We start from the raw sequence: 15,431 nt of genomic DNA, 5'->3' as shown, positions 1-15,431 counted from the left end.
ATATATATATATTTTTTTTTTTTTTTTTCTTTTTTCTTACATTTTCTGTTGTTATATGTTTTATTTTTATTTATTTATTTTTTTCTCCCATTTCCTTTCTCTTCTCCTTTCTCTCTCTACTCATTCATTCTCTTTCTCACACACCACACCGGGGAGGGGGGGGATACAGTGATGCGTAATGTAAATTAATATACTAATACATAATAATTAAAGTTAAGTAAGTTAAGTTATTGGAAATTAAAACCTAGGGTTAGTGTACACTTAACTATAACATTTAATTTATATGCTATAGCTATAGCATAAATTATCAGGCAACACAGAAGCCTATGACAGATATAAGCTAGTCTGTAATCAAGTCACAAAGGAGGCTAAGCAAGAGAAGGCAGATTACGAGAAATCTGTGGAAAAGAATGCAAAGAAAAATTGTAGACTTAATTACTTATATAAACTCTAGAAGGAAGGGGATGAATCAGGTTGGTCCATTAAACAGTTATAATGGAATCACTGGTTAAAGAAGTAATGTAGAATCATCTGGACAGGCTTGCAATTATATTGCAATAACAGCATGGATTTCGTAAGGTGCATTATTGTCTAACAAATCTCATAGCTTACTACGATGAGTGACCAAGTAACTGGATGCAAAAAATAATTTTTACATCATATAGTTGGATTTCTTGAAGGCTTTTGATACTGTTGCACATAAAAGGTTGCTGTATAAATAGGAGCAATGTGGCATTAAGAGAAAGTTTCTGTTATAGATAAAGGGATGATTAAGTGGAAGAAGACAGTGATTTTCAATGGGCACTGCTCTTCATGAATTGATGTGATTAGTGAAGTTCCCCAGGGTTCAGTGCTGGGCCCATTGTTGTTTTCAATATTTATCAGTGATATTAATGAAGGTATATCAGACTTAATATCTAAGTTTTCAAATGATTCAAAGGTTGGCAGGGTAGTTAATGACAGTCATCAGGGTGAGCTATTGCAACAAGATTTAGGAAAATTTGGTTGGTGGGCTGAGAAATAGAAGTTGAAGTTTAATATTAACAAATGAAAGCTACTGCATATGGGTAGCAGTAACCCCAGAATAATTTATGGTTTGCCACTTAGGGTAGTGGAGAATGAAAAAACCCACAAGTAATTGCTCACAGTCAGATATGAAATTCCCTGAGCACTGCAAGCATGCTGCAAGGGCAACTCATGGGGTTTTGAAATTTGATATGCAGAAGCCTTGCTAGCAGGGATAAGGAGGTGATTATCTCGTTATATAAGTTCATGGCCACATCCTGAGTACTGTTTATAGGTATGGAAGCCTCACTTTAGGAAGTATGTTGGTCTGCTGGAATGGGTGTAGAGAAGAGCAACCAGACTGGTGAAGGGAACAAAAGGTTGCTTTTACCTAGAAAGCTTGAGTTCTGTAAATTTCAGCATCTTGAGACTAGGCACCTGTAGGGAGATCCGCCTGATGTGTTTTAAAGCCTTGAATGGATTGAGTAAGCTGAATGTTAATGGCATTCTTCCACTTGCTGAGACTACACACACACACACACACACACACACACACACACACACACACATGGAGGAGCATAAATTTAAGTTGAGTAATGATGGTTGCAGGAGAGATGTGTGGAAGTTTGCCTTCAGCCAGTGTGTAGTTGATTGTTGGAACAGGCTTCCAGCTGTTGTTGTGGAAATGGATGGGTTGAATAAGTTCAAGGAAGAACTAGACAAATTCTTGGATGGTACGGATGAGTGGTGAACTGTGGATGTTTTTTTTTTTTTTGGCTGATGCTATATAAGCTTGTTTACTTTTATCATTTGCCATTACTACTAGTATTACTATAATAATCTTGACTTTCATTTGTCTTCATTGCAAATGCCCAATGACCAATGAAAATGCACATTTGTGTCAATTACCTTTGAAAGTAGCCGATCTAGGGAGGGTGAAAATACCAGAAGGACACCTATTAAAGAATCCTTGACCATATTAGAGAGTGTCTGTTTTTGGAGAGGTCTTACACATAATTTGTAATACTTCTCTTGTGACTTGAACCTGAGTGTGCCTACAATAAGAGGCCTCCTTTTTAGAGAGGTGTGTTATTAAAGAAATTAAGTAGAAACAAAAATTAATCTAAATTAAAACTTAATCCAAACTGCTAATCTTTCAGCCTTTAACATTTAACTGCATCATGATGCACATAATATGTTATCGGGTTTTAATACATTTGGCGAGGGGGGGGGGGGCACCTGACTTAGAACCATTTTCTTCCTGTTTGACAGAAGAAAAACCAGCTGGCTGGGCTAGCCAGGTGGGTAAAGTGCCTACCTGGCAACCCAAAGGTCGCGGGTTCGAATCCCGCCTCGGGCTTGGATCAAAGTACTGCAAAAATCTTGGGAGGTGCACTATGGCCACAGAAGCCGATGCGCCAACAACTACCAAAAAAAAAAAAGAAAAACCAAACGTTTTTGTCAAGTAACCTTCCCAGCAGCTAACTAATTCAGCCATAGAAACAAGAAATCCTAAATCCAAATTGATTCAATCCTTGGATGAAAAGATTGTCAGACAAGCCTGACTAACAGTCTGATTAACACTGTCAGACAGTGTTAATCCACCTGTATACGAAGCCTATATAGTAGTAACTGCTGTCTGGAACTGCCAGCTCAAGAGTGAAATTTTATATTGGTGTGGACTGTTATTTAAAGATTTGTTTCCACTGATGCCACTGTATAATTTAAATTACAGACTGCAACATAATTGTATGCTAGAAAATGATATAGTGGTTATTCCTGATTCAAGAGGCCTTACCATTAATAAAACTAACACAAATTTAGAACAGAAGAGAAATAAAAAAAACCACTAAAATATGCCTGGGGCTCAAAGAAATGTGATCATCCTCCAGTGATTGAATTTAATTTTGCTAAAATATTAATGAAAAATACTGGGTTTTTTTTTTGCCATAGAAACGTATTGACATCCTAAATTTATTATGACATTTAAGTAGGAAAAATAATTTGAGTAAATTTATTTTTCTTTTGAATTAAGGGTTGTGCAAAATTGCATAATGGAGGGGTTGACAACACTACAGCGACTGCCAACGCAAAAACACGAATCTGCGAATGTGGAGACCCGACTGTACTTAATAGACATTTACTATCTAGAGAGAAGTGCTAAAAGGAAAGAGATTTCGACTGATGCATGTCACAGAAATAAAAGATTTTGAAGCAGGTGCATACTAGACATGATTCAAAATTGTATTAAATGTGTAACTAAACCAGTAGAACAGTGACAACCTTTGATAAGTCTATTTAAAGAACATTTAGAAGTGGTCAGAAAAGCCGTTGGAACAGTTTTCAGAGTTCCCAAATTGAAAAGTACAAGAAACCATCACTAGTAAGTGCCACTGACTGATATCCACATCCAGTTCATGAACCAGAAGAAGTTTTGAAAGAAGACAAATTAATGATCTCCCCAAAAGAAAAGAACTTTCACAATTACAAACTTCTGATGAAAGCAATCCTAAAGAGGTCAAGCTTGTTCAGAATAATTCTACACATGTTATCTACACTCATGCAGAAAGTCTGTTCATGTTTCTCTCTTCTCGTTTAAATAAAGCAATATGGTTTTATGTTTTGGTAATATACTGAGGTTATTACTCCTAGATATGTTGAAGAATATTATGTGCAAATTTATCTTACCAACAGTTTTCAGATCTTCCACTTCCATTTGGGAAGTTGATTAGTATAGCAAACCAGACCAGAAGGATGATTCTCACTCAGTCATAGGTATTTCTTCTGCCAAGGCTGTGGAGAGTCTAAAAAAATAGAAGTTTGGTGAGGAAGTACTTTGTTAGTTGCGTGTGACTACATGGGATACAAGTTCCCATTGAAAAATGATGTTCTTACAAAAGCCAAGTAGTGCAAATTTCATCAGTTGGCAGTGCATCATTTTTGAATATAATCTATGTTAAAGACAGCAGTGATTCAATCTACCGTATGCTATTATGTTAGAAGTAAGAAGCATATAATTGATGTACAGTGATCCTTGAAATATAATAAATTATCTCAAGTCATGCTTGCCATTTTAACATTACCTCATAACAGTTCTGAGAATTATAAAACTTTCAGCCAGATTAGAAAAAGCGAAAATTGAATTTAGATCTCCTTTTGGTGAAGTTTGGAAATGCTCTGAGAAGCCAGGTCTGGACAGCAGGACCATTGTTATGCATTGTGATGAATTGTGGAATTTTCAGAAACCTGCTGCTTTTTCTGAAAAAACTATTTTCCTCCTGTTTTTTTTTACAATGAACTGCTTTTGCAAAAAACTTCCTTCTTTTTTTTTGCAAAAACCTGTTTTTGCCTATTTTGGACCAAAAATTTGCCATTTGCGTTTGCTCTCCAGCTTTTTGAAAGTCAAAAGTTGGCAGCTATGCTATTTGTTGATGTAAAGCATTCTTCTTGAGGGGGGGGGGGTTAAGTTGGAAATTTCATACTTTAAAAAACATTTATGAATTTTTTTTGTGTTTGAGAGAGAGAAATTAAGTCAATAAACAAATGTAATAAATAAATAAATAAAAGGTTAGGTGAGTGCTTTTTACCTAATTAGAACAATTTTATGAAGCTTTCATTTAAAAGTAAGAAGGCATTTTTTAACTGTAACATATTTATAAGAAAATTTTCTTTATAACTGATTCCCAGACATGCTACTTGAAGATTAAATATCTTGTTTTCGAAAAAAAAAAAAAAAAAGGATAATAATAAATAAATTTTACTCGATTTTTTGAAATTTTTTCTAATTAAATTATTATTTTTCTGTAGCAAAGATTTAATTTGTTGTCAGAAGATGACAACTAAACTTGCCTGGGTAGCCTTTGCAGCTTCCATGAAATCACTCTTTCAGCTTGCACAAGTGTTATGTTAGAAAATAGAAAAGGTGGTGACCTGTTGATGCTTAGTTTTTTTTTTTTTTTTTTTGCCCAAAAGGAAATTTACCATTATTGTATGCTATTTTTATGCCATATGAAATTATAAAATGATTATTTTTATTAGAAAAAAATTCAGAGAAATCATTATAAATATATAGAATTGTATAGTTGTTTCTAATTCAGAAAGCTGGGGGAAAAAAATAATAAAAATAAATAATAATAAATTTGTTTTAGGAATTGTCCTTGTGGAATCTTGCTTCTGCAGAAAAAAGTACCAGAGAAGATTTTTATGCGTCACAATTAAAAGAAGTTGTGTCACCTTGTAAGTTATCTGTCGGTAGCAAATTTCAGGATTGTGCTGCAGTTCCTGGCTATGAGATTAAGAGATCAACAGATTTGTTACCCCTAGCCAACGTTGAAGAAAGTGGCAGAAGCGGTGAGGTAGTTCACTTCATGTATTGTTTAAAATAGTTATATTTTATTATTGTAATAAATTTCATTTTTTATTTAATATACAGGTGACCCCCGCTTAACACTGATAATTCGTTCCGTAAAAACAGAGCGCTAAGTGAATCTGCGCTAAGCGAGCACTGCATTCCCATAAGGTAACATATATATTTGTGAGTTGCGGTCGGTGCCATAGGATATTTCCTAATCAATAATAAACGGTAGTGAAAAGATGCACAAATGTCGGTCAGAATATTTAATATTCAAATATTTGTATATATAAAATATTCTGTATTACATACATATACAGTGTGATTCACTACCAGTGCGACAAACTTGCAGGAGGTGTAGGGGCCCCAAAGATGAATTGGAATCACATAGCATTGCAGGGTCCGAAATGCCTTCTTCATACGGTAGAGGACGTTGAACGGGAGGTCGTGTGAACAGCGATCCCTCTGGAAGTCAGCATTTGCGAACTGGTTCCCTAGGCAGTGGGATGGATGAGTGTTCAAACGTTGAACTGGCCGACATGCACCTCGTGTATGGAGCTGCGGACTGTAACGGGTGCGCCACTCTGCACTTGTACCAGGAATGTTTCCCGCACAGGTCTGCTCCTCATCATACGATTTTCGCACGTGTGCACAGAAGGTTACGTGAGACTGGTTGTTTCACGAGAGGTACCATGAATTGAGAGCGAACGACGAGGACGCCAGACAATGAGGAGAATGTCCTACATCTTGCAGAAGGCAATCCAAGTATGAGTACTCGAGCGATAGGCCAACGATTGGGTATTTCCCAATCCACTGTATGGAGGATACTGTCAACAAACCAAATGAGTTCATACCATCTGCAATGCGTCCAATCATTGGAGCCTGCGGATTATCCACTCCGGAGGACTTTTGCTACTTGATTTCTTCAACAGAAACGGTTCGCAAATGCTGACTTCCAGCAGGATCGCTGTTCACGTGACCTCCCATTCAACGTCCTCTTTCGCATGACGAAGGCATTTCGGACCCTGCAATGCTATGTGATTCCGATTCGTCTTTGTGCCCCCCATACCTCCTGCAAGTTTGTCGCACTGGTAGTTTTTTTTTTTTTTTTGGTAGTTGTTGGCGCATAGGCTTCTGTGGCCATAATGCACCTCCCAAGGTTTTTGCAGTACTTTGATCCAAGCCCGAGGCGGGAATCGAACCCGCGACCTTTAGGTTGCCAGGCAGGCACTTTACCCACCCAGCTAGCCCGGTCGGCTCACTGGTAGTGAATCACCCTGTATAATTATGTGGTAGCTACTTACGTATCAAAAGTAAACTTAAAATTCCAATTAAAATAATGAATTTAATTGATTTAATTTAATTGATGGATTTAATCATGAAAAATGTGTGGATTTTGGGTTGAACTTTGGCCCTCTTCCAAATAAACTAAAAGGGGTATTAATTTTAAATCTTCCGCAGCGTTACCACCCAACAATAAAGTCAATCGATCCTTCGCCGCTTTGAAACCTGGCATGTTTTTTCTTCTTTCAATATGAAACTTCTTTTAGGCATTCGTTTCCACAAAAGTTCTGCTTCATCTATGTTAAAAACTTGTTGAGAAGTATAACACATAATATCCCTCTTCAATAATTTTAACAAGTTCTTTTTTGAAAGTTTCGGTCCCCTTCTGCACTTGCGGCTTTTCCCTGGATTTTAAATCTATTCAACCAGCCCTTACTAGTTTTAAATGGTTCCACAATTTTTTTTTTTTTTTTTTTTGTTTTTAGCCGAGTTTTCTTCAGATCATCATATTGGCCAATCTCTTTCTTTTTATAATAATATTTAACTTAACTGAATTCTGCATTGGATATTATCTTCAGTAAAATTAGTTAGTCTTTCCATTTCAATCCTAATAGCCGGCCTAGCTGTAGTTGCTTGCAGTGGAATAACTATCTTTCCCGCTGCTAAAATTAATTCTTTATTTTTTTTTATAATTGTTCTTACAGTTAAACTTGCAAGTCCTAAATTATGGCACACATCCGATTGTCTTTGACCGGAATTGATTCGCTTCAAAACGTCTAATTTGATTTTCAAGTTCAGTCTTTTTCTTACATTTATAGTCTTCGTACTGCGCTCAGACGTTGTTGCTTTTTCATTCTTATCGGCCATTATTAATTTTTCGAAAATGTAACTACGTTGCATTTAATTACGATACAATGTTCAAGTAAACTGGCCGTTTCACACGATGTCTAATACGGTACTGAGTGATGACTAGACTTCGGATAAATGCATATAACGCAAATATTACAAGCAATATACTTGATCATTTTTTTTAAATGTTGATCTCAGAACTACGTAACAAGTCACTGCACTGCAATTAAATTAGCATGCGAGAATTTCACTGAACGTGGGAAAATTTCTTAAGTCGGCGTGGGAAATGTTTTAATGCCATTTTGCTATTAATTTTCAAGGTATCGATTCCATCAAATGAAACGATTTCGTTAAATATGCCAAAAATGCAATCTGTAAAAGAGCGTTATAGTGATCTGTGACAGTGTTGTAGTCAGATAGGGGTTATAATATAAGAACAGCGTTATAGCGAATCAGCGTAAAGCGAACCGAGTTATAATGGGGGCCTACTGTATTTTAAAAACATTATGTCACAAAAAGCTTAATTCTACTGTTCTTTGTGGTGCCAATTGCTTATTTGAAGAGTATGCTTGATTCCTCTAAACTTCACGAACTCTATAGAGCTCCTTATTGTGAAAGACTAGTTATCCTGTCTTGGACAGGACAACTACAGTCGTTATATGATTCTCCTTCCAAATTTTCTTGGACGACCCTCCTAGAGAACAGATTAGTCCGATGAATACATGCTTCTGCAAACATGATACACAGACCTATATTTATCCCATTTTGGAATGAGCTAGGTATAACAATAAAATAATAGGACTGAATTTTGTATGCCCTATGGATGTAGAGAAAGAGAGATTAGTGTAGGAACATGTTAATTTGTGTCCACTAGCAACAACAGTACCTTCAAGGTCAACCAGTCAATCTTATTCTTACAACTGCTGTGAATTAATGTGTGGTGACATTAAAATTATGAACTTATTTAGATCAAAGAATATAAAATTGTGTAAAGTTAAATAAATCCGTAATAAAAAAAAAAAAAAAAAAAATTTACACATCTGTAAAATAAAATCTTAAAAATCTGTAAGTTTTTTTTTTTTTTAAATATACACTTGATTATTATAAGACATTCATGGGGTGAAGTAATATCCTGGACAATGGTTTTTGAGTGAAAGGCAAAAAAAACAAACTCTTATCTTATTTCTTTGAAAGAAATAAGTTGAGGATGTAGTAGTAGTAGTAGTGGCATGTGATGCAAGAAAGCAAGTGTATGAGCTTATGCAGCATCAGCCAAAAAAAAAAAAAAAAAAAAAAATCACACCATTCCCTCCAAATGCCTGTCCAGTTCCTCCTTAAATATATTCAACCTATCAACTTCCATGACAGATGGAAGTTTGTTCCAGCAATTAACCACCCGCTGGCTAAAGGCAAATTTCCGCACATCTATTCTACATCTGTCTTTTCTTAATTTGAATTTGTGCCCCCTTAGGTTCATAATCTGAGCAAGTGGAAGGATCCCATCAGAATTCAGCGTGCTGAATCCATTCAAGGCCTTATACACCTCAATCAGATCACCACGCAGGTGCCTAGTCTCTAGCCACTGCAATTTCAGAACTTAAGCCTCTCTTGGTAAGGGGATCCCTTCATTCCCCTCACCAATCTTGTTGCCCTTCTCTGTACACGCTCAAGTAAATCTACATCCTTCCTAAAATGAGGCCTCCAGACCTGTATGCATTACTCAAGGCGTGGCCTGACCATTGCCTTATACAGAGGGACAATCACCTCCTTCTCCCTGCTAGCAAAATTCCTATATATCATTGACAAAACCCCATGACCTGCCCTGGCAGCCTGTCTGCATTGTCAGAAAACTTCATATCTGACTGCACAATTACTCCCAGGTCTTTTTCATTTTCTACTACCTTAAGTGTAGTGCCACACAGTTGGTACATTTCTCTGGGGTTACTTCTACCCATATGCAGTACTTTTCATTTGTCAAGGTTAAACTTCAGTTTCCACTTCTTAGCCCATCTGCCCAAATTATCTAGATCCTGTTGCAGTAGCACACTGCCATTGCTGTCATTAACAACCCTGCCAACCTTTGTATCATCTGTAAACTTCGACATTAAGCCTGATATACCTTCATCAATATCATTGATAAATATGCAAAACAACAGTGGACCTAATACCAAACCCTGTGGGACTCCACTAATAACATTAGTCCATGAAGAGCAGCACCCATTGATTACCACCCTCTGTCTTCTTCCACTTAACCATTCTTTTATCCATTGTAGCAACTTACCCTTAATACCATTCTGCTCCAATTTGTACAATAGTCTTCCATGTGCAACAGTGTCAAAAGCTTTCCTGAAATCCAAATATATGATATCAAAATTATTTTTTGCATCCAGTTCCTTTGTAACCACATCATAATATCCTATTAAATTTGTCAGACAAGACTTTCCCTTAACAAACTCATGCTGTGGGTTTCTTATATATGTCCACACATATAAGTTAGATTTGGTTCATTCAGGTGGGCAGTTAACTAGGAGCCTGACAATAGAGAAGCAAAACCAATTTGGGTGTGTTTCTTTATCTAAGCACCTTGAATATATAACTTCTGACAATGTAAACACATGTCAGTCTGAAAGGAAACTTGAACATGAGGAAAGGATTTGCATCACAACAGTGAAGAGTTGACATTTCTTCTGATATTTCAGGGGAAGTTGAATAAAAAAAGGAGTATTTTTTTTTTTTGCATTTTTTAGCAGGTATTTCTGAGATCCAAGAAAGGGTACACATCTTATTTGTTTCTTTGACATTAGCATTGAAGCACGAAATGCAGAAAGAGTGATCTGTAGCTCAGTGATTAGTTTCTTTCTTCCTAAAGGTTGTAGAGAATTTGGCTTAAAACTAGTCACACAAAAACAAAAGTTAAAATTTGGAGAGATGTGGAAAATTTAGATTGTAGACTAAACAAAAATTGGAACAAGTTAGCATTGTTTTTGGTATCTAGGAATGCCCTTCAATGAAATTGGAATATTGAACATGGAAATAAACAGTTGAATAAGTAAAGTAGGAAGACAATAAACAGATTTATTTGAAGCAAAAGGGAAATTAGCCATAAGACAAAATAAACTTTTTTTTAATGTTATATGCATATTTAAGTGAATAAAGCTAGGCAAAAATAATAAAGGAATTGGTCATATTAAAAATTAGAAAATTAGGGAGGGGGAACATGAGATAACGAGTATCCACTCAAATGATTTAAAGGTTATGTGAAGACAACTTCCTCAAACTAAATTAATTCAAGACCTTAGTAATCAATGTTCAGGAACCTCTTTGGGCTCCATTTTCAATTCATATGACAACACTGAAATCTAGAAAGTAAAGATGTAACTAGGCTGTCTGATTTTAAGAACTGGCTACATTTTCTAGTTGCATACTAATTATATCTTTACTAATTCATACCTTAGTATTGTGGCTGCGAAAACAGAGCATAAAGAGGTTCCAAAACATCAACTGTGCATGCGTGTGCGTGTTTGAAGTGAATTAGTTTGACGTTTGTCATGGTGTAACCTTTAAATTTCATTAAACTAATTAGTTAAGCATAATTTAAGAGAATTTATGTGTTCATTTCCACACCAAGAATTTAATATGCTGGCCTGTATGTCTTTCACATGTAGTATCAATCTCTTGTAAACTATTGTTATTGTAATGAACACAGTCTTCTAAGGTTCTTGGCTATTTTTTTCAAATACTGTAAAGCGACTTTGGTTTCTTCTCAGCTATTAGAAAATTTAGTATTAGTTAATCAAAAAGTAAAGATCGGAATTCTTGCAATCAGTAACACAGAAGTTGATTGAGAACTATCCATCCAGATATAATTTTGTTAGAGCTTGTTCATCTGCTTTACAGATTATTCAGTTTCCATCTTATTGCATGAGAGAGAGAGAGAGAGAGAGAGAGACGAAGAAGAAGGAGAAATAGGGCTATTTGGCAATTTAAGGCCCTCTTGAATAACAAAAACTGACAAGGTACTAAGAGAAATGTTTAATGAGAGTTTTTCATTTAGAAATGGTAAACTGGATTTCATCTTTGTCCAGGTCCTTAAAAACAAAATTGATTTTGTTGAATATTGTTACGTTGGGAGACTGGTAATAGATTCCATAGTAATGTATTTGTTGAAATTGGCTTCTCTGTAAATAAATTCTGGTAGAAAATCTAAAAGAAGAATACTTAGTAGCATTACTTCTGGTTTATGATGCTCTTACAGTTTCAGGAGTTTATTAACAAGAATATCAAAGAAAAAGCAGAAATGTGGTGCAGAGTTAATGAAATTTGTCTATTTTAAGCACAGAAAGAAAAGTTGGAAGAGAGAGCTAAAGCAGTCAGTATAAAACAACGCTTTGATGCTGTATCACATATATGATTGCTCTATAAATTGGAGAAATGAGACATTAGGGATGTCTCATTTCTCCAATTTATACAACTGTTTTCAGAAATGCTATTCATTTTTTTTCCCTGTCACAAATACTATTTTTTCACAAATTTTCTTTTTAAGTTGTTGTCACGATTTGTATTATTGAATGTATTAAGTTAGGAGTAAATGCTGGGAATTTGTAAACTAAATCATTCAGTCATTTTCTTGACCTTAATAGCTCCATGCAGCAGTATTTATTATTTTTGAGGTTATAGTGTCAAACTTGTGTTGAAAAGTGAGTAAAATATCTTTGTGCAAGTGTTTGAACCAAATTTATTTTTTTATATTTGTGGAAATTATGTGGTCCTCAAGCAAAGACAAGATATTACACAATTTGTAAAATATGTGTATTGTGCTTATTTTGGAGTGAAACTCTGTGACCAAGAAAAGAGTGAGCTCCACATAAAGTTTGCTGAACCTCTGTTGGAGTATTGAGATTATTAAAAAATGGTAAAAAAAGGCGTTGCCATTTGCAATTCCCATGATTTGGCAGGAGCCTACAAGCCATTCTGATGACTGTTACTTTTGCTTAGTTAATGTGGAAGGATACAATGCAAAGAGTACGATGGGTATTGTGCATCCTAATATTCCATCTGCCATTAGACCAGTCCCACATGTAGATAACCTGCCAATTCCATGACCTCCACTTACATTGGAAAGTGAGAATGAACAATCGCAGCCTTTTGTTCCCCAAAAATCCGAAGTGAAAAAACAGGAACCAACTAATAAAGATGCTCCTGATACACAGTGCATCATATGTAATAAAATATTAGCAAATAGTTCTTTGGCTCCCACTAAACTTATGTTTTGTATATGTTCCGTTAATATGTTGTGAGATGAAAAGCGTTCTGTAACTAAAAAATTCTGTTCTATTAAAATGAGCAGCAGCATGGAAAGCAAGGCAGTGGAGATTTCCAGGACTGTTGGGAATCATAGTGGAACAAATAAATACATGGGCTGTGTTAGGGTAACTAAGAGTAGAAACAGGTGCAGGTATACTTGATGTACACCAGTGCTAGGAGTATAGTTAATAAATTTGATGAGCTTGAAGTGCTAGTCAAGACATCAAAGGCAGATATTGTTGGGATATCAGAGATGTGGTGTCACACAGATATAAGCAGTACAGGATTGGAATTTGGGGAGTACAGTGTGTACAGAAAGGCTAGACAGGACAGGAAGGGAGGAGGGGTTATGCTGTTAGTTAATATCTTAACACACAAAATCTAAGGAAGTGCATCCAGTCGACATGGATGGACATTGCAATGTTGAGTCTGTTTGCTGTGACTTAAGCACTGGGAAAGTAAAAATGAGAGTAGGTGTGTGTTATAGGCCTAATGAATCTGATGAGTATAATGAGCAATTCTGCAGAGAAATAGAGTGGGCCAGTAAATTAGAGTGTCTTATAATGGGGAATTTTAACTTTCTAGATACTGACTGGAACTTGTGAATTGGCCACTCACACACTAGCAAGACTTTTTTGGATATATTGGATGACTGTTTTCTACAGCAGCATGTTCAAGAGCCAATCAGAGGGAGTAATACTCTTGATCTGATTATCAGCAATGATTATTCATGCATTAAGAATTTGCAGATAAAGGAACCACTGGGTGACAGTGATAACAATGTACTGATATGGGAATTAGTTAAAGATGTAACTACCATCAAGGCTAAATGGAAGGGCTTTTGCTTTCGTAAAGGGGACTATAGAGGTCTCAGACAGTTTTAAATTCTGTACAGTGGGATCAACTGATTTTGTTACCAACGTCAAATTCTAAATGGGAAACCTTCAGGGTCTTAATCTTGGAGGCTACTAGGCTTTTCATTCCAACTAAGAAATATTGTTCAAGGTTCAGCTCATGGCAGAGAAGAAAAACGTATGTATCATCATCATACAGAGTTGTGGTATCCCCAAATATAAAGAATTCAGGATTCAGAATTTGAATATTGGGAGTACAGTGTATACAGAAAGGATATAGTGTTGAATGATCAAGCAGCACTGGGGGTCCCACCAACTCCACATTTGTATACTCTGTGTTGCAATAGAAACTATAAAGGCGAGAGATAATGTGAGTTTTAGTATTGGTTTGGACAGTGTAGTGTTGGGTTGTAATGATCTGTAGTTCCTCTGTCCATTTAGTTGTGATGCCCCTGGTGGGACTCCACATTGCCCGTCCTTGCCTCAAGAAGGCAAGCCAGGGAATGGAATTAGGTTTCTTGCTGGGGAAATCCTGGGCAGTGCCTGAGCTTGTTAGGGACTGCCCCAGGGGAAAGAGAGGGGGGGAAAGGAAAGAGGAAAGGGGAATGGGGGTAACATGTCAACTGGATGGTACTACACGCAGGGTTATGGAGGATGAAAAGGAACTTGGGGTAATTGTGCAGTGAGTTATGAAGTTTTCTGTGCAGTGCAGACAGGCTGCAAGCATAGCTGATAACTCATACTTTCAATGATTTACAGAAATTTTGCTAGCAGGAATAAGGAGGTGATTGTCCCCCTTGTATAAGGCAGTGTTCAGGCCACACTTTGATTACTGTATACAGGTCTGGAGGCCTCATTTTAGGAAAGATGTAGAGTTGCTGGAATGAGTACAGAGAAGGGCAGCAAGATTGGTCAGTGAAATAAGGGGTTGCTCTTACGAAGAAAGGCTTAACTTCTGCAAATTGCAGCGTGTGGAGACTAGGCATGTGGATGGTGATCTGATCATGAGGTGTATAAGGCCTTGAATGGTTTCAGAAAGCTCAATGCTGATGGGATTCTTCCTCTTGCTCAGATTACTCACCTGAGGGAACATAAATTCAAATTGGGAAAAGATAGTTGTAGAATAGATATGTGGAAATTTGTCTTTAGCTAGCGGGTGGTTGATAGTTGGAACAAACTTCCATTTGTTGTAGTGGTGGTCAACAACTTAAATAAGTTCAAGGCAGAACTAGACAAGCATTTGGAGTGAATGGATGGGTGAAATGGGGAATTTTTTTTTTTTTTTTGGCGCATGCTATACAAGCTTGCTTTCTTGCATCATATGCCTCTGTTAATGCTAATTATACAAATAGACAAGACACAGGTGCCACGTAATGTTTTATTTATTTATTTATTTTTGTTATATTAATCACATTCGTTTGGTCGCTGCATAGTTTCCACAGGCTACCTGACATTCATTTATATTTATACAGCTTAACCTGCAAGAATAGTTAATTTAGAGTTTTTATATTATTTTTAATTAAAAAAAAATTTTTTAATACGTATTCAGGCTATAACAGTTGACACTTATAGGACCGTCTCATTCATTTCCCATTTTCATATGCTTATCCTGCTCAATACAGTACCTTGAATAGGACAGCACACACAGAATTTTTTTTTTCTCTGCGGGTTAAGAGATGTATTTCCCATCCATTATTATACATGTACACACACACACACACACACACACACACACACACACACACACACACACACACACACACACACACACACACACACACACA

At 36.3% G+C, this 15,431-nt stretch overlaps 1 protein-coding gene across 1 annotated transcript in view; it reads left to right on the top strand.

The window, feature by feature from the left end:
• The window catches only part of LOC150082021 (uncharacterized), a 320,259-nt gene that overhangs the window by 146,651 nt on the left and 158,177 nt on the right, over window positions 1-15,431 (top strand). Inside the window, exon 8 of the mRNA XM_090380398.1 lies at window positions 5,154-5,360. Coding sequence (XP_090236524.1) covers window positions 5,154-5,360 — 207 coding nt within the window. The remainder of the gene's footprint in view (window positions 1-5,153; window positions 5,361-15,431) is intronic.

This window comes from Mastigoproctus giganteus, chromosome 8, assembly GCF_048544385.1.
Source record: "Mastigoproctus giganteus isolate SK-2022 chromosome 8, ASM4854438v1, whole genome shotgun sequence".
NCBI classification, from domain to species: domain Eukaryota; kingdom Metazoa; phylum Arthropoda; class Arachnida; order Uropygi; family Thelyphonidae; genus Mastigoproctus; species Mastigoproctus giganteus.
The sequence above is the reverse complement of the archived record's forward strand: the minus strand, read 5'-3'. Positions and strand labels throughout refer to the sequence as shown.